The sequence below is a fragment of the Struthio camelus genome, chromosome 18 (genome assembly GCF_040807025.1).
Source record: "Struthio camelus isolate bStrCam1 chromosome 18, bStrCam1.hap1, whole genome shotgun sequence".
NCBI classification, from domain to species: Eukaryota; Metazoa; Chordata; class Aves; order Struthioniformes; family Struthionidae; genus Struthio; species Struthio camelus.
The window spans coordinates 1451949-1470382 of NC_090959.1; the positions used below are offsets into that span (position 1 = coordinate 1451949).

At 41.3% G+C, this 18434-nt stretch overlaps 1 protein-coding gene across 3 annotated transcripts in view; it reads left to right on the forward strand.

Moving 5' to 3' along the window:
• Positions 1–3922: 3922 nt before the first annotated feature.
• Positions 3923–18434, forward strand: part of LOC104146941 (RNA-binding protein 12) — a 47011-nt gene continuing 32499 nt past the window's right edge. The window contains exons 1-3 of one of the 3 annotated variants that reach the window (XM_068911962.1): positions 3923–4062; positions 6944–7026; positions 11614–14263. In XM_068911962.1, coding sequence (XP_068768063.1) covers positions 11636–14263 — 2628 coding nt within the window. In that variant the 5' untranslated portion in view covers positions 3923–4062; positions 6944–7026; positions 11614–11635. The remainder of the gene's footprint in view (positions 4063–6943; positions 7027–11613; positions 14264–18434) is intronic. The other 2 variants (XM_068911961.1, XM_068911959.1) reach the window with 2 other exon arrangements.

The following is an 18434-nucleotide window of genomic DNA, read 5'->3' on the forward strand; positions in this document are numbered from 1 at the left end:
GGATGAATTTCTAGTTGTACACCTCTGAATGCAGTTAAAGATTTTTGTACTAGGAAATACATTTGTTTTGGAGGAGGATATTTACAAATGGAATTGCCTATAATTCAAGTGAGGGAGTTGTGATTTTTTTTTTTGAGTTGGCGATTAATTAGTGTCATCTACAGAGCATTAAACTAATAATGAGATGAGGGTGCCAAGAAGGTGAGCATTTAGTGTCGCCATTCTGCAAATGTCATAAAAATTGAGCTAGTTTGACAGATATTACTGGAAAAATTTATTCTATTTGTGTGAGATGGTTAGGTAATGTGCAAGGGGAACAAAAATTCTCCCTGAGGGGTGCTGGTATAACTAAAAGTTGATAGAATATACCACCTAATTACAAAGAAAACTGAATCTTTCCTCAGGAAGGATAATATGGAATTAGCTAACCTGTTCCTAGCTTGAGCAGACTGAGAGGAAGAGGCTCAGTTTACAGATGTGTTGAAGGTGTTAAACAGCAAGCCAGTTGCTGTTGGTAGTTTTAAAAATGATAAAGTAACATAAAATCATTGCTCCCAACAAAATATTGCACCTTATTTTGGACCTTATTGATTGTTCTGTGTTTGCCTGGGATGACTTCAGTTATGATCCAACTGTGTTCAGTCAGTGTTTCTACTAATAGCATGCACGCTCTGCCCTTTGTAAAGGCAAAATTTCCCAAACCTGAGTCCAAAGGAGTTGGCGAAAGAGATCTCTTTTCCACTGATGACAGTTCTGATTAAATTTTTGAACAATAAATAACGTCCTAGACTGGAAGAAAGCAAATGTCAGCTTTTAAAATGAACAAGCCTAAATGCTTAAGGAGAACTGAGCATTTTGACTGCTGAAGTTCCTCAAGGTCATGCAAAACAATTAAAAAAAAAAAAAAAAAAAAAGGCTGGTACAAGATCCTGTTACAAGAAGTAAAACTCATGCTTAAGAACAATCCAAGTGGTTTTGTGCTATGTATGCCTAGTGAAACAAACAAGGCATTTCAGTTGGGAATGTGTGATGTTCCAGTCTTGAAGAGTGTACAGTTATACACTATCAATAGGGCAGGTATTTAAAACAAGTTGTGAGCCGGTTGATAGATTTTTAAGTATAATTGAGAATGAGGGATGAAATGGAAGAGTATTTCTAGGATACTAGAAATTCTGTAGGGATTCTTCCTATTCTGTAGGGATTATTCCTATTAGACATTTTTATGAATGATTTGGAAACAGTCATGAAATCATTAATTAAATATTCCCATTGATACATTGTAGTCAGAAAAGAAGACACAGTGGCATGAATCATGTGATGAATTGGGTTCATTCATCCAAAACGCATCCTTGTACAGCCAAATGAAAACTTCCTACTCAGGCTATTTTCAGAATGGTATTGGTAGAGGGGTAGAGGAAACAAGGAGCCCGGTATTCAGGGCAGTATATGTTTTCAGACTACTGGTACAGCAAAAGAACAATGCAAGTAGGGAGGCATTTTTCTTTCAGATGTGGAATCGGCAAATTAATGTAAAATGTCCTGTTCTTCCCCTCGCTACCAAGTTTTATACCTAACAGCCTGCTTTCATTTTGGTTTAGGTAGAGCACACGGATAAATCGGCTCTCTTTCAGAAGTTTTGTAGTTCCCAGTAAAGCTACCCTCTTCCCCCTTCTCCCCAGTGTCATTTTCTCTGGTTGCTTGCCACATGCGTGTTACGGGGGAGCTTATTTGACATTGTTCCGAATGGTCCTTATCTTTTAACCTTCTGCCTACCAGTCAGTGTTTTGCCTTCCAGAGACGCTCTACCACCTTCTTTTTCCTGTGCTGATGGTACCTACCTGCATCATACTTGCAACTCCTCCTTGGTACTTTTGGTCACTTGGCATGCTCCCACCATCAGTCCAGGATTTTGTTCCACCTTATCCACACTATTTGCTCCTATTAATCTAAAGCGAGCTGAATATTCTCTTCGTGTGGAAATTTGGGCATGGCTGAGAATACAGTTAGCTCTACAGTCTGATCTGTAGAGGTAATGAAATCGCAGCCATCTGTGCCAGTTTTTGCTCCAGTTGCACTGCAGCAGAGATGGAGGGTGCTGGCCTCAAGCTGCAAGGATATGTGCTGGTCTGCAGCAGCTGCCCAGGCATCAGGACTTGCTCTCCGGTGCCCTTCATGGAGTCAGTACAGATATAGCTGAGCAGCCTAGTGAGGCCTAGGAAGTTTGGTCCTGTTTTTTGCTGGTCCACACAATAAATGTCACTAGTGTTCTGAAAGAAGTCTCTCAATCAGGCTTTATTTTGGCAACAAGAAGCAATTACGGTAACTCAGCACATTGCACACAAAATTCCTGGGGTTCTTCTCATCTGGGATGCTTCAACCCTGCCTTTTTGTTATTCTACATCTTTTGCCTGCTGAGCAGTGGCCACTGCCACCAAGCTGAGAAAGCAGCTTGTTAAGCAGCGGAGTTTCACAACGTGAGGCCCAAAGTGGCCGGCGCATACTCTTATAGCCCATCACGTTTGTTCAGCGAGCAGCTCTCCCCAGGATCCTCGCAGGCATGATGAACCTGCTATTGATACTGTCACTTGGATTCAATCACTTACTTCTGTATAGACTGTGTTAAGGTGTGCATGCAGACAGCCCATCCTGCCTTGTGCCACTGATGAGACAACAAAGCGAATTACAGGATACTACATATGAAAAACAGGAGTTCTGTAATATGCAGATGGCCCACCTTGACCTAGGGTACAACTAACAAGACAAAAAGGAGGTATTAGCTTGACGGAACTGATAAATTTTCAAGGCAAATTTACCACAAATACCCAATAGGATGTGAAGTCAGCAAGACCAGTGCTAATGAGGAAAAAGCAAACAGGAGTGGAGTCTTTTGGGAAAGGGATGAGGGTGGTAACGAAGGAAAAATTTGGGATGAGGAAGAGGGGATAAAAAGGGAAACAAATCATGGGATGGCAGTTACTGGGGAGCCTGGCCAAGCAGCCTTGTGCCTGATTGCATTGGTTCGGCGCAGGACAACCACCCCATCACGTAATTTGGCCTCACTTTCTGTCAAAGAGGAGAAAAATGACCAAGCTAATCAAATCGTCGAACTGCCACATTCATTTGAGCAGAGGTTTTAACCTGAGATGCATTATGTAGTTTCATGTATTCCTTGCAGTAGAGACACAGGCTTTTTTTCATTAGGAGAATTAAAGCTGCAGCAGTATCTGCCTCTATGGAAGCGCAGTGACAGGAAATCTCTTGATTAGTGTTTCTTCAACTGCTTTGAGGGCACTCGGGACACCTTCAGTTTGTCTAGTTATTTGTATTGTAAGTGTATTTAAGCAAGCAAAGGGCAAGTATAGTACGGGGGAGTTGGAAGCAAAATGACATGTGATCCGGCATAATCTGGTTTTCATTTTAATTCTGCAATCTGTTCCCAAGTGAGGAAGTCAAAAACAGCCCATCTTCCCAGGACTCCTGCTCACCAGAAACTCCATGCTTCCTTTTAAGTTCCTGCTTCCTCTGCAATTAGTCCCGACGGCTCAGTTTTGCTACAATTAATTGGCAGAAAACGTTTCACACTATCGACGCGTTGCTATTGCACTAGATGCAACGATGCCAGTCTTCTACTGGCGTAAGTCCGACGTTGCCCTTTTCAGCCTGCAGACTGCGGTTTTGCCTTTAAAAGGGGCTCTGTTTCCTGCGAAGACAAAGGACGCTTTTTAATCATGTTAAAACAAAAATCACCTACCGACCAGTCGCCTGAGCGAACAGCCCCCCCTGAGGCGCGGCGCGGCGCGGCCGCACGGCGCATGCGCCTTGCGGGCGGGGCGGGGCGGGGCGGGCGGCAGGGGGCGCTGCGCGCGCCGCCAGCCCCCGCCCGCCGCCCGCCGCCCCTGCCGCCAGGCCCCGCCCCCTCCCTCGCGGCGGCTGGCGGCGCCGCAGCCGTGGCGGCCATTTTGTGGCGCTGCGCGGTCGGTGGCGCTGGGCTCGGCGCGCGGAGCGGGGCCCGGGCGGCGGTTTAGCTCCTTTCTAACCCCTTTTTCCCGTACAGATCCCTCGGTAAGAGAGCGGCAGCGCCCGGGCGGGCCGGGCCGGGGCCGGCTGGGCCAGCGCCGCCTGCCCCGCGCTGCGGGCCCTGCGGCGGGGCGAGGCGAGGCGAGGCGAGGCGAGGGGAGGGAGGCCGGGCGCGGAGCGGGTGGCACGCGTCCCCGCGCACAAAGGGCCGCGCCGCGTCGCGCCGGAGCGGGCGGCTCCTCCCGGGCGGCCCCGCCGCAGTCCGGGCCCGATGGCGCCCGCGGCCCCCGGGGTGGCCGGGCGGGCGGCGCTCACGCCCCCGCGCGGCGCGGCCTGGGGCGCTGAGGCCGGGGGGGCCTGGGGCGCGGGCCGAGCGCGCTCCCTCCCGGCGCCCGCGGAGCTGCGCGGCCCGGCGCGGGCAGGTGAGTATGTGCGCGCCGAGCGCAGGCGCGGCGGGGCCCGGCCGGCGGGGGCGGCCGAGTGACCTTGCAGCGGCGCCGGGGCCGGCGCGGGGCCGCGGCGGCGGCGGCCGGGTCTGGGCGGCGCCGCGGTGGGCCGTATCCCGCGGCGGGGCGCGGGCGCGGGCGGGGCCGCGGCGGGTGGCTGCGCGGTGTCGCCGCGGGCTGTGGTCGGCCGGTGGGCGCGGGCGCGGCGGCGGGGGCCGTTGGCGGAGGCCGGCGCTGCTGGCGCGTCAGAAAGCGGCGCGGGGCGCTCCCGGCGGGTGCTGGCGCGGCCCGGGGGGGGCGCCGGCGGCCGCTTCTCGCCGGGCCCCGGGGGACGAAGCGGGGCGAACGCTCTGCGCCTTCCAGGGAAGAAGGATCCTGGCGCCTGCGGCCCTGCCACCACTTGGCGGGGGTGCTCTTTAAATGCTAGCGAATTTGCTTTGCAGTAATCTACGATGTTTTTCACTAATACAAATTAGTTCCATAAACACAAGTTAAATCGAACCGAGTCCTAGAAGTACGCTTAGGATCTGTCTAAACCTTCTTTCGAGGAAACTCTTGGCCCTTGTTTCACTAGTCCTTCTTAAACTCGTTCATTTTTAGCATGTGTCCTTCCCCACCTGGATCTGTTGGGGGTAGGCAGGTTGTTTCCTCGTTGGAGTCCTCCTAAGGTTGTTTCATCAACTGCTTTGTGTTTTTTTTGGATGATTGTTCTTCTCTATAGTTAGTACTATTGTATTATACTGTGGATTATTCTTTTCTGTGAAGTCATTGAGGTATGGTGTCAGGGTTGTAAGGGAGCAGCTGTACCCTAGTCTGTGTTTACTTAGTTAATGTACTCTTGAGCACCAGGTTGATTGGAGGGGATGTCTTTACCTATGAGGGTGATGTGTGCTTTTTTTCCTTTAAAGATGAGAGAATTGAGACTTCTTTGTGTAAATAGATGATGATGTTTGATGGAGAAGTTAAACATGATAGAGTGGAGTTTTGCACCTTCTCTGAAGAATGCTGCTTGGTTTTGTGTATGTGGTGTTTCACGTTATAGCATGTCGCCTTAGGTAGGGCACTGCAGATCTTCAGGTTGTTTTCAGTGTCATAAAAAAGACGCATATGCAACTTTGTGGTTGCTGTACTGGAACTGTCTTGAATGATTTGTTGTTGTTGTTTTCAAATGGAAAGTTTCTCGTGCACAATAGATCTATCTGGTTCTTAAAGCAGATGTATTTTTGCATGAAACTGTTCTTCAGGTGATTATATTATTTCCTGCATTGTAAATTACTGTTTGAAACTGTGCCAGATATGAAAGTATATAGTTGAATCCTCCAAATACAGGATTGCCTTTTTTTTTTTTTTTCCTTAAAGGTCTACTTAAAATACATAGTCTTTTGTTGAACATATATGCTGTTTTAATGTAAGTCTGAAGGGCATAGTTGCATCTTTCTCATTTGCAAGTCTGCTGTTAAATGTTCTGAAAGATCCATGAATGTCTCTGTTCATTTTAATCCTTTCTGTTAGGGAGTTTATGGATGTTTGCTAGTACTTCTTTCTGTAAGTTCACTTTGCTAATAATGCTTATAACTGAAAATTGCTTGAGCTGTATGAGGAGGTGGCAGTTGTATCTTCCTAGTGTGTGGTTCTCTTCTGGGTAGTTTTCCAGAGAATCAAAATTTTGGTTTAAGATGGTATGCTAAGCAATGGAAGGGCAAGAGGTTTTCCATCCCTTCTTTAAATAAGAAATACGTGTATTCCTCCTTGAAATGTCTCGCTTTCTTGTTGAGTCATATTCCCGGGAAGACAGTTTTAATGCTCTCAAGTATGAAAAAAATGGGTTTTGGATCAGGAGTTGGATTATAAAATGGCAGATTACAAATAAAAAGATATTATCCGAGCAAGGAATTCTTACTATATGCTTTATAAAGGTGACTGCATAGAGATGTCACCTCTCAGTTTACTGTCTGTGAAATGCAACTTAGTTTCACCAGTTTGTATGACGCTTGAAAAATTGTTCACATGCAGCCATAGAGAGATTTTTGATTTGCGGCTTTCTGGTGTTGCTTTGTTCAAGTAAGAAGAAGCACAGTTGAAGGAAGGAATATTATTAGTACCAATTGATAGAGCAAAGGTTTATTAAAATTCAGGTTCTTAAGTATTTGTTTCTTAATCTGCCTTTGGAAGGTAGTGATGTGTTCAGCTATTGGAAATGGAAAAAACATGAAAAATGCTCTGAATGTTTTCTGGTTCTTTTCATAGTCTTTTGGGAAGACATGTTCATGTCTTGAAACTATACAATAACTGTGCAATGTAATTGTCAAAAAGTGATACAGATATAGAGTATTAGAAAATGCACTCTTGTGGTTGCTGTATGTTTCAGTGCCTTGTGGTGGTCTCAGGATTGAACTTTCTATATAAACAGTTCTTTGTGGACTGTTACTGCTCTTGTGTTGCCTGCATTGATTTTTGCCTCCATTTATTCTTTATTGCAGTCTAAAAGTTGGTTTTAATTGGTTGCCCACAGGATTGGCTTGGCTTCTGCTACTTGTTAAGAAAAAAACATCTGTTTTTGCAGGTAAGAGATTTTGAACTGAAGACTTCTTTTTATGCCTATTGAGTATATGTTAAGAAATAATTGAAGCTTTTGGAACTTCTGAATTGGTATCAGAACAGCTGGGTCAAATAACCTATAGTTGGTCTTTTCACTTGACTCCCACTGGTGATGGTCATTCTGACAATGTTGTTCTCGTAAACGGAATTTTCTGCCAAACTAATGTTTTGTTGTTTCATCAGCATGTGGTAGTCCTGAACAGTCTTCCAGTTATTTTGCACTGTTTGAAAATATATTTTGCTGCAGGCCGTAGGTCTGCCTGTTTCTAACTGTTGGAGTGTAAAAGTGTATTTTAGTTGGTTCTAAATAGGTTTGCAGCAGTTAAAGGGTTCAGATAGTAATTGCTGAGCTAATTTGAAGCTGTCCTAATCTAACAGGTTAATTTTAGCCTTTTCCCAAAAGCCCAGCGTTCTGCAGTTTTAGCTATTGCTAGACAGTCATGACCTAGATACTTTAAATTCCTCCTACAACACCAATGTTATTCCAGTTCCCAGTCTTCATCCAAGAACTGCCAAATATGTTGCGTGCATGTACCGTGTGGATATTGTGGATTAACACTCCCTAAGGACTAGGCTGAGTCTAAACTTGTCTTAGCTTGAGGAATACGTATGTCTTAAAAGGCTGGTCTGGTGTTTTCTGTTCTACTGTTTTATACATATGACCCAGTTTCTGCTTGTTTTACTGAACAATGCATAGTTTGAAGAGGTAGTACTCTCCTTTAGTGCTGTACACCCTTTTCTAATGCAATATCAATGTTTCTGAACGCATGACTATTGAGATGGATAAACATGCTTTTAAGGTTTATTGAATGACTTGAACCAGATTGTTTGCTGGCAGGTTTTTAATTTTTCTTTGTGTCTGTAGTAGTTTTTCTTTGTCTATAGTATAACTTTTGATTTTTATGCTTCCCGTCTCTTAAAAACAAAAAAGAAAAGAAATAAAAAAGAAAATAACCTGTTTTAGAGGAAAAAAGCCTTGAGTACATCTCCAACAGTCCAACAAAAAGCTTTCAACATACACTAAATAGGCATGTGGCCTGTTCCATGTCTGCCGCTTAATCTTGTCCCTGCATATGTATGCATACATATGTGTATATATTTATATATACGTGTATACACACACACACACACACACCTCTCTAACAAATCAACACTGAAACATTTGAGTAGACTGTGTTTTTTCGTTAGTTTGAAAATTTGAATAAATTATTGTCACTCAAGTGCCTTTTGAAAAAATCTGATTTGTGAATGCCTATGTATATGAAATCTTGCTGTTTTGTAGCACCATTTGATTTTTTCCTCATGTCACAGAGACATTAATACTGTGTTACAAAGCACTGAAATCCTGAGTAACTTTGAAGCAGTTTCATTTTGAATTGACAAAATCTTTATTGCTAAAAGACTTGAAGTCTTTAAAATTCTTTCTTAATACCCTGCTACTGCTACCTCTTGCTTAATAGCAAGCACTTAATTAGAATGATGCATGGAATCAGTTATACTGAGGTCATTGTGGTTGGTTTTTCGAGCAATTGTATGCCTTAATGTAAGTGCCTAAATAGCTTTTTTTTTTTTTTTCCTTTTTTCCTGGATCCATAGTGGTTTCCTAAGACCTAAATAGCATACTTAGCAAAACAACTTAAAATGTCCCTCAGTATTTTTAATGAAGTTTTGAATTAAGAGCAAGATTGAGATACTTGCATTATCCCAGAAGTTACGTAAATGTTCAAATGCTTAAACTCTTAGAGAATTCTTTTTTATTGTGCTTCATCTCTTAATTTGTCTTCTGGGCTAGATTCACAGAATCACTACTAAGTGTGCTTACCTAGCAGCCTGTCGATTCTGATAGAGAATACTCATTCTAAACCAGTAGATCTGAGTAGAGAAACCTTCCCAAGTTGCCTTTGTTCAACTTATGGCCATATCCAATTGTCACGCCTTTTGCATTAGCAAGGAAATGACTATGAAAAAGTAATCTCCCATTTAACAGAAGAAAGATGCACTTCAGGAGTCAGATGTTTTAAAAGTTTCTGAAACTCATTGCTTTTTATAACAGGTAATACAAAATATGCAAACATCTTAGCAAGCTTTTAAAACGACCTTTTCTTGTAGTTTTCAAAGCATGGATGCAGTAATAGGGATGCTTTTATGCCACTCACTTGCTTCAGGATCATCTAATTTGAAATCAATCCTGTAGCGTAATGCAACAAGTTTGTTTTACAGTCTGCTTTAGTATGACTTCCTTAAAGTAAACAGTTTTTAACTTTGATTTCAGAGATTGATAGCAATGTTGGACAAACTTAAAATAGATCTACAAAACCATTGAAAAATAGCAGAGTTTTAAAACAGTGCAAAAAGTTTTAAATGTTTTCCTAGGTGTGTACCTAGCATAGCTATTTCTTATTTTGACGTTTCCTTCTCTTGTGGGCCATTTATTTTGCTGTTGGAAAATGATTAGGCAGCCAATTTTGTTCTCAAGTTAAATTAAAGTGTGATTAGAAGAGATAAATGGAACACATTGATTTTTGTTTTGTTTTTGTCTTGTTTTGTTTTTCCTCGAAGTTATACCTTGCCAGGAGATGGGGAACTTGCTCTCTAATAAAAGCTTAGTATACATTTCCCTTCCTGTTTTTGCCTTTGTTGCTGAAATAGGGATTTTCTTAGTGGTGTATATATAGATTTTTATACCTTCTCATGTTTTTCTTACAAGTTCCAGTCTCTCTCTCTCGCTCTCTCTCTCTTTTTTTTTTTTTTTTAATGATCTAGTAAGAAATTAAGTATTCATTTACAAAAGCTAGAGCAGCAGAGCTGATGACACTGTGCCATTGGGCTTCTCTGCTGTTTCCTTGAGGGAGAAGGGTCATCCACACTTACCAACTAAGTGTGAGCTAATGCTCTGTAATACTCTACCATGTTTTTTGGGGTGATTAGTGCATGGAGAGGGTTAACTCTGGTTTATGGGCAACAAAACAAAATACTTAACTGCCCAGTTTAGTAACCTGAAGTTCCACTGTGCCAACAAAAGAATTGTTTTTTTTTCCTCATAAGAGTCATTACTATTGTTTTCATTAAGTACAGAATTCAGCCTTATTGTCACATGATTAAATTGTTGGACAGTGGCTTTACCTGGTAGTTTGAGTCTCTACTCTAAACTCATTGGAAAACCTGGGCAGGCAAATGCATCTGACTTAAGATTTAACTGTGCGCTGGGATATAATGCTTAACTGAATGTGAAATGTGGGATAGTTAATGAACATAGCTGGTCATGGTGCACTGCCTCTTGACATTGCATTGTGTCATCTGGTTCATCCTTGATTTCAAATGCCTAATGAGTATATTAACAACATTTATGCGTGGCAAGTGGGAGCCTCAAAGGTCTCCCATACGGATTCTGACCTGGTTGGTACTTAGGAAGCTAAGAAGCTTCAGGGAAGGAGTGGTTCAGGTGAAAGAAGCTGCTGCTGTCTGTTTTGGATAAAAGGTTGGCTCCTGAATGGATGAACTGTGCTAGTATTATGATGTTTTCAATCTTTACCGAAGGGTTGTCAAGAGTAAGCGAGAATTACCTAAATTAGTGTTTATGTTGACCTTCTGAGGTAACCTCAGGGTCTTCTGTAGAATGTGTACAAGGTAACTTTCATCAAGATCTAGCTGTTTGAAATTAATCTTAAGCTTCCACTAACCTCAACTAGCTACAGGGGTAAAGTAATTTACTTGTGCCAGAGACTGGAGGTGTTGCTAGACAGAACATACACAGCTCTTAAAAATTATACTTTGCCTTTAAGACTTTCAAAATCTAATGTATTAAAACCAAGGTATTTAGCTAGACTATGCACAGATGTTTATCTAGTCTAGACAAGGTTTATATCTCAAGTCACAAAATGTTTGGGGTTAGTTCATAGCTGTTAACTAACTCCATTGTCACCTCAGCCTCTTGTCTTTGCTAGGAGAAAAATGTAAGCTCATTATAAGGGCCACTGTTAAGGCGTTTAGTGATTCCTAGGTGTTTCTAGTTGTGCATAATGGATTTCAGTTCATAACCCACTGTGTGTTCCCCATCTTAATCACCTGACAGATGTTAAAATCCCTTTTCAAATGAGAAAGAACTCCTTATTGCCCATAGGTGTTCAGACTTTTTGGCAGTCGCTTTGCCAGGTACAATGGATACCTTATCAATGTGTGGTAACTGAATTTTATTTGCTTAGCTGAAATACTCATTTTGCTTATGTTCCGTTAATTATTGAACTGTTGATATGATAGTTCTGATTTTTTGCTGTCCTTAGGTTTTTTGTACTGACACTTGTGGGTTTCAGTTTAACAGTTTATTTTGGAATTTGCAGTGCAAACCTTACACTAATTGTGTTGGTAAATGTTTAATACTTCAATCTATATGAAGCAAGTGAACAAGAATAAAGAACTTGGAATATAAACATTCTTAATCTTTGCAAGATGTTGTTAGGAGTATGTAAACAAATGTAGTAGATGGTGTCTGTAGGTAAATGCATGGTGTCATAATCAGTAGTCTGACATAGCCGTTGCCTTTTCTCATCTGCAGGTGTGTGTTGTTTCAGCGCAGCATGGCTGTGGTCATCCGCTTGCAAGGTCTCCCGATTGTGGCGGGGACCATGGACATTCGCCACTTCTTCTCTGGATTGACCATTCCTGATGGGGGCGTGCATATTGTAGGGGGTGAACTGGGTGAGGCTTTCATCGTTTTTGCCACTGATGAAGATGCAAGGCTTGGTATGATGCGCACAGGTGGTACAATTAAAGGGTCAAAAGTAACACTATTGCTGAGCAGTAAAACTGAAATGCAAAACATGATAGAACTCAGTCGTAGGCGCTTTGAAACTGCCAATCTAGATATGCCACCAGCAAATGCTAGCAGGTCGGGACCACCACCTAGTTCTGGAATGAGTGGAAGGGTAAACTTACCTACTACTGTACCTAACTTTAATAATCCTTCTCCTAGTGTAGTAACTGCTTCTACTACTGTGCATGAAAGCAATAAAAACATATCCACGTTTTCTACTGCCAGTATGGGGACTGCACCCCCAAATCTTGGGAGTACCTTTGGTAGCCCAACATTTAGCTCAACTATACCTAGTACAGCATCCCCAATGAACACAGTACCTCCTCCACCAATTCCTCCTATCCCAGCTATGCCATCCTTGCCACCAATGCCTTCTATTCCCCCAATACCTGTTCCACCTCCTGTACCCACACTGCCTCCTGTTCCTCCAGTTCCCCCAATACCCCCTGTGCCCCCAGTGCCCCCAATGACACCTATGCCTCCCATATCGGGAATGCCTCCTTTGAATCCTCCACCCGTAGCACCTTTACCCACTGGAATGAATGGGTCTGGAGCAGCAGTGAATATGAACAGCGGCTTGAATCCATTGTTTATGGGTCCCATAAATCCTGTAAATCCTATCCAGATGAATTCTCAAAGTAGTGTCAAGCCACTTCCTATCAATCCAGATGACTTGTATGTCAGCGTTCATGGAATGCCCTTTTCTGCAACAGAATCTGATGTGAAAGACTTTTTCCTTGGGCTCCGTGTGGATGCAGTCCATATGCTGAAGGATCATGTAGGTCGAAATAATGGAAATGGACTAGTTAAGTTTTTTTCTCCTCAAGATACATTTGAAGCACTGAAGCGAAACAGAATGCTGATGATTCAGCGCTATGTTGAAGTTAGTCCTGCAACAGAGAGACAGTGGGTGGCTGCTGGAGGCCACATAACTTTCAAGCAAACCATGGGTCCCTCTGGGCAATCTCACCCTCCTCCACAGGCTCATTCTAGGTCCAAATCTCCTAGTGGACAGAAAAGGTCACGGTCAAGATCTCCCCATGAGCAGGGTTTCTGTGTTTATTTGAAAGGTCTTCCCTTTGAATCAGAGAACAAACACGTAATAGATTTTTTTAAAAAGCTGGATATAGTTGAAGACAGCATCTATATAGCTTATGGACCTAATGGGAAGGCAATTGGAGAGGGTTTTGTTGAGTTCAGGAATGAAGCTGATTACAAAGCAGCTTTGTGTCATCATAAGCAGTACATAGGGAATCGTTTTATTCAAGTTCATCCTATTACTAAAAAGGCAATGTTAGAAAAGATAGATGTGATTCGTAAAAGATTGCAGAACTTCAACTATGACCAGAGAGAAATCATGATGAATGCTGAGGGAGAATCAGGCTCACCTAAATTATGTGCGCATATATCTAATATTCCATACAATATAACAAAAATGGAAATCCTTCAGTTTCTAGAGGGACTGGCAGTAGAAGAAAACTCTGTACAAATTCTTGTTGATAACAATGGGCAAGGTTTAGGACAAGCACTGGTTCAGTTTAAAACTGAAGATGATGCTCGTAAGGCAGAGCGTTTGCACCGTAAAAAACTGAATGGAAGAGATGTTGTTTTACGTTTGATTACTGTAGAAGAAATGAGAGAAATTGAGAGAAACCCACCGTCTCAGGGGAAAAAGATATTGAAAATGCCAATACAAGGAAATGCAGCTGTGCCAGGAGCACCAAGCACTGGTGGGGATGAACATGCCTTCTTGGGGGGAAGTTCAAAAGAAGCAAACAATGGTCCTCCGTTTAATTTTCCTGGTAACTTTAGTGGCTCTAGCACGTTTGGTCCCCCTCTACCGCCACCTGGAATAGGTGGCTTTGGTGAGTCTAGACCAGGAATACCTTCAGTTGCAAGTAGCGGTTTACCTGGTGCAGCTATTGAGGTCCCAGGTTTTGCAGGTGGTCCTGCTAATTTGAGTGGACCGTCAGGTTTTGGAGGGGGCCCTCAGAGTTTTGGTAATGGTCCTGGCAATTTAAGTGGACCCCCCAACTTTGGCGGCGGCCCTCCAGGAATTGCAAGCGGTCTTGGGCACTTAAGTGGACCTCCAGGGTTTGGACCTGGACCGGGAAATATACATATTAGCGGACCCCCAGGTTTTGCAACAGGGTCTGGGAAGCCAGGACCAACTGTCATTAAAGTGCAAAATATGCCCTTTACTGTTTCGGTGGATGAAATTTTGGATTTCTTTTATGGTTACCAAGTGATCCCTGGTTCAGTGTGCTTAAAATACAATGAAAAAGGCATGCCCACAGGAGAAGCAATGGTTGCATTTGAGTCTCGTGATGAAGCAATGGCAGCTGTTGTTGATTTAAATGACAGGCCTATAGGCTCCAGAAAAGTAAAACTTGTTTTAGGGTAGCTGTTAATATGAAGTAGTTGTAGAATAGATACTCATAGTGTTGTGATAAATGCATCCGGATTGGTTTTTATAGTATTTCCAGGATAGAACCTGTGGATTGTTTAAATTGTAAAACAGATTTGTTTTGATAAGACAGAGCACTGGGTTAGCCATTTACGTAAGAAGCACTGCACGGATAGATGTGCAGTGGATTTCCCAGTACCAATGTGTGGAGAAGCTAGACAGATTCTTATTCACCATAGAAAGTTTGGTAAACTATACTGGACACAATGCTTATCAAGGAATCTAGATTGGTTTTATGTAGTTTTGGATAAGGGAAATAGATGAAGTCAGTGAAGTTCTTTAGTGGGTGCTCTTGCAAGCCATTGTAAAATAGTTAGCTATTTCTAGATTTGGTTAAAAGCTGGCTGAATTTGCTTTGTTTACAGGTCAAAGCTTTGTTTAAAGTTCTGATTTTACTCTGCAACTGAATGAATTCTCAGTGTACACAGATTAATTGTTTTGTGTATGTATCTTTATTTTTTCCAAGATTTTTCACTGTATGAACAGTTGAATTATGCCCATTGCTGATGTGTCTACCAAACTAATTCCTCTAAGTATGAGCAGAATCGTTCTGTAAAATTCAAGCTGTTCTTTGTGGAATAACCTTTAGTTATTTATATATTGCAATTATAATTGTGCAGAATAAGACTTTTGCCACAAGTATAGCTAACCTCGAACATTATCATATGAGTTTTATAGTACACTTATAAAACATTTGCAGTAGAAGTAACAACTTGAAAATACTCATCATTGTTTAAGTAGCTTGATTTGTTAGGATTACATGAATCAGTTGGGGTAGGATCTTTGACACTAGTTCAATATTGATGTTGTATTTTTCATGTGTCTTTTGACTCCTTGCATAGAATCTCTGTTAAGAGAACCAAAGTGGTGATTATTAGTAGAAGATTGGAGTCCAGCTAAAGTTTTAAATTAGTTTATGTAAGAAAGAAGCTTTTATCTTCAGCAACTCTGTTGTGGATTACTGCTATGGGTGAATTCAGAGATAAAATTTATTTTTCTCCAAAACTTGAAAATACTGAGTTTACTATATATTTTTGCAATAAACTTGTGCTGTTGTTTATTCAAAGTCTGTAAAGAGTTGCCATTTTCTTTGCTGTGCAGTAAAACCTTTCATGGAAAAACAGAATTGGAAAGGAAGTAATTACACAAGTGAAAAGTAGAACTTTGGTTCATCCTCGCTTGGCTTATGATAAATTTTAAGACTTGGGCATTGCCTGAAAAATCCTGCTATTCCCGGCAAATCATTGTACTTAAACATAGTAATCTTTAAACTGTTTTGTTTTTTGGACAAAGAAAAACAGTGCCTTTTGGTGTTGCATATCATGGAACACTGAAGTGTATGGTCAGGCAAAATTTAGAGGTGCAAGTGGCAACAGTTTTATTCATGTGGTGTGTAGGAGAGATTTGAAAACCTGTGCAGCGCTGCATCCTGAGAGGATTTCACAGTACAGGAATGTTTGGAAGGATTGTATAAAGGTGTACTTCAATAAAGAGGCGGTCGCATTACACAGATGCTTCTGTAATTCATTAGCATAATTTTGTTTTGACAGATTACTAGGTGGTCCCGACTTTGGAAAAGTAATGTGATTTGTATATACTGTTTAAAATTAAGCCTCCTGTTAATAAAACTGTCTGTCTCTGAAGCTTCATGTTATGCGTTTCAACAGTCTTTGGGAGTAATGTTTCAACAGCAGATCTTTGTTTCCTTTTTTTTTTTTTCTTTGAAAGTCTGAAAGCATTCTTCCTGATGTCAGAAAGCTGTGTGACTAGGAGTCAAGCCTTTCAGTTTATTTTTTAAATTTTGCTCTTTGTTTTTTAAACAACTTTTATTAAAATTTCATACTATATTGCAGTTATTATTTGGGTGCTTGTTTCTTCATGTTTCACATTAGAATAAAATTACTGAAAAGGAAAACTTGGCTTCATTGTTCACAGAATTGATTTAAGATGTTAGTGTGTGTTGACTTGCAGAAACTGGTGATAATTGTATTTCAAGTTTAAATGAATCACAGCAATGCGTGCCTTGTTGTGAAATGTAATTAAACTACAGGTATCTGGAATTAGATGCACGGTTCTGTTACTTTATTTCAATTTCACATGTATCTTGATCCTCTTGGTAATGGATACAGGGTTATTAGTGTTTGTGTTGGACATAGCATGTGCTGTGACATGTGCTTGTATGCCTGTTCCTTTGGACTTTCTAAAAAGTGCAGGTTTGTTTTGGAAATCTTTCATTTTCTGATTTTTAATTTTCTGTATGGTCTAAAGATGTTTAAATGCCTGCTTTTTTCCCCCCCTTTCCCTTTTTAGTGTAAAACAATACAAAAAGCCTTCGGTGTTGATATCATTGACGTGGATGGAATGCCTAAGTGGAGTTTTTGGGGCAGGGAAGGGGCTCTTCATCTTGCCAAGCAGTTGCTGGTCTGTATCTTTTAGCATGATGAATTAGTAAACATCCGTCGTCAAGAGTAGGCCCTTGGAAAGGAGTAGGGAGTCATAGCACATTTGGAATTTAAGTATATACTCTACAAACACTGAGGTTGCTGTCCCAAATGCTTATATTTGTTTATGTTAATCTTTCAAGGCAGGTGTAGGTAAAAGTTCATTATCAAGTGTTACTTGTGAAAATCAGTTAAAAGTTTTATATAGTAACTCACTTTCATGTTAGAAGTGGCCTTAAACTGAATGTTCATATGATAAACTGTTTCCTATGATAAACTGTTTGCCCCGACGTTAACAGACTGTTGCTAGTTTGATGAAAAAAAGTGTTCTTTTGCAGACGTTTATATTCATAAGCAGCCTTAAAAATAAGGGGTGGAACGTTTGAGGGGGTCTTCTGTAAAATATATGTAACTGCCCTCCCTTGTATACCTCAAGGCTGCTTGCTAAAAAGAGGTAGCAATAGAAAGAGTCAGCTAGTTGCCACTGCTTAAATTCACAGTTGCTTTGGCCTTGATGCTTTGAACATCAGGAATTGATATCCTGCCTGGTCTGGTTCTTTGGAACAATACTGAGTTTCTTCAAGTTTTCAAAACTTGATACTTCTGTTTATATAACTCGCTAAGCTGATATTTTCGAGGAGTTCCTTAAGCGATGCTTTGCCACTTGTTATTTTTACAAGTGTTAGTGGCTAAGTGCTTTGTTCATGATTTCTGTTGAACGCGTTTTTTCTCCTCTCGTACACAAGATAAAGTATGAATAAAATGAATTATTCAACGATAAACTTGGGGCTTACATGAAAGGATTGTGACAGTTAAATGTAAGTGTGATATTAAATCTACATTTACCAAGTTTTCAAGCAGTTACAAGTGAATGTCACAATCGGATTTTGTTTTTAGTAACACAAGTAGATTCTTATAAATAACAGATGATATTAAGGCGAATTCTTTATTGGTGAAGAGTTGTTGCCACATTTAAATGCAGATTTGAGTGGTGTGAGGATTTGTAGGATTTAAGAGAATTGGAGAATTTTTTTTTTTTAATTGTAAGCGTTCTTTTCATGGCATTATTGTTTTCCTTGAATATCTATGTTCTGAATTTGTTGTGAGCGGAGAGGAAGATCAATGCAAAAAATAGACTATAGTCCCAATGCCAGTTTGTATTGAATGTCTCACTTTTAAAGAACATGCAGGTTGGCCTGTTATGCTAACTTGTTATTTCTGTGCTTAAGTTGTTGTCTATGAACTTCTTAGAACATATGAAATTATTAGCTTTTTTCTCTGGGGCTGTTTTTATGCACGAGGGAGTGTAGTGTCTAGAAAACACTTTTTTTTTTTCGGTTACTGTAAGCACACAAATGGCCCATTAACTGTAATTCACGATTTCAGTTTCTGTATTTCATTTTCTCTTCAGTCTCTTGAGGTAGGGGTTCCTGCACTGCTTCCAGCAGTGAATGCCCTCAAATGTCTTACTGACCAATGTGTACCTCTGAACAATGTTGACTTTCTGGTCTGTGAAATTCAAATGACTGTGTGTTATGGACCACTTAAAGTCACTATTTGGACCATGGACCACTGTTTGATAGCAGCTGTTTTAGAATGATTATCCAGATAAGTGGATTAGACCCTGAATCAAAGGATTGCACTTCCTGTTTAAT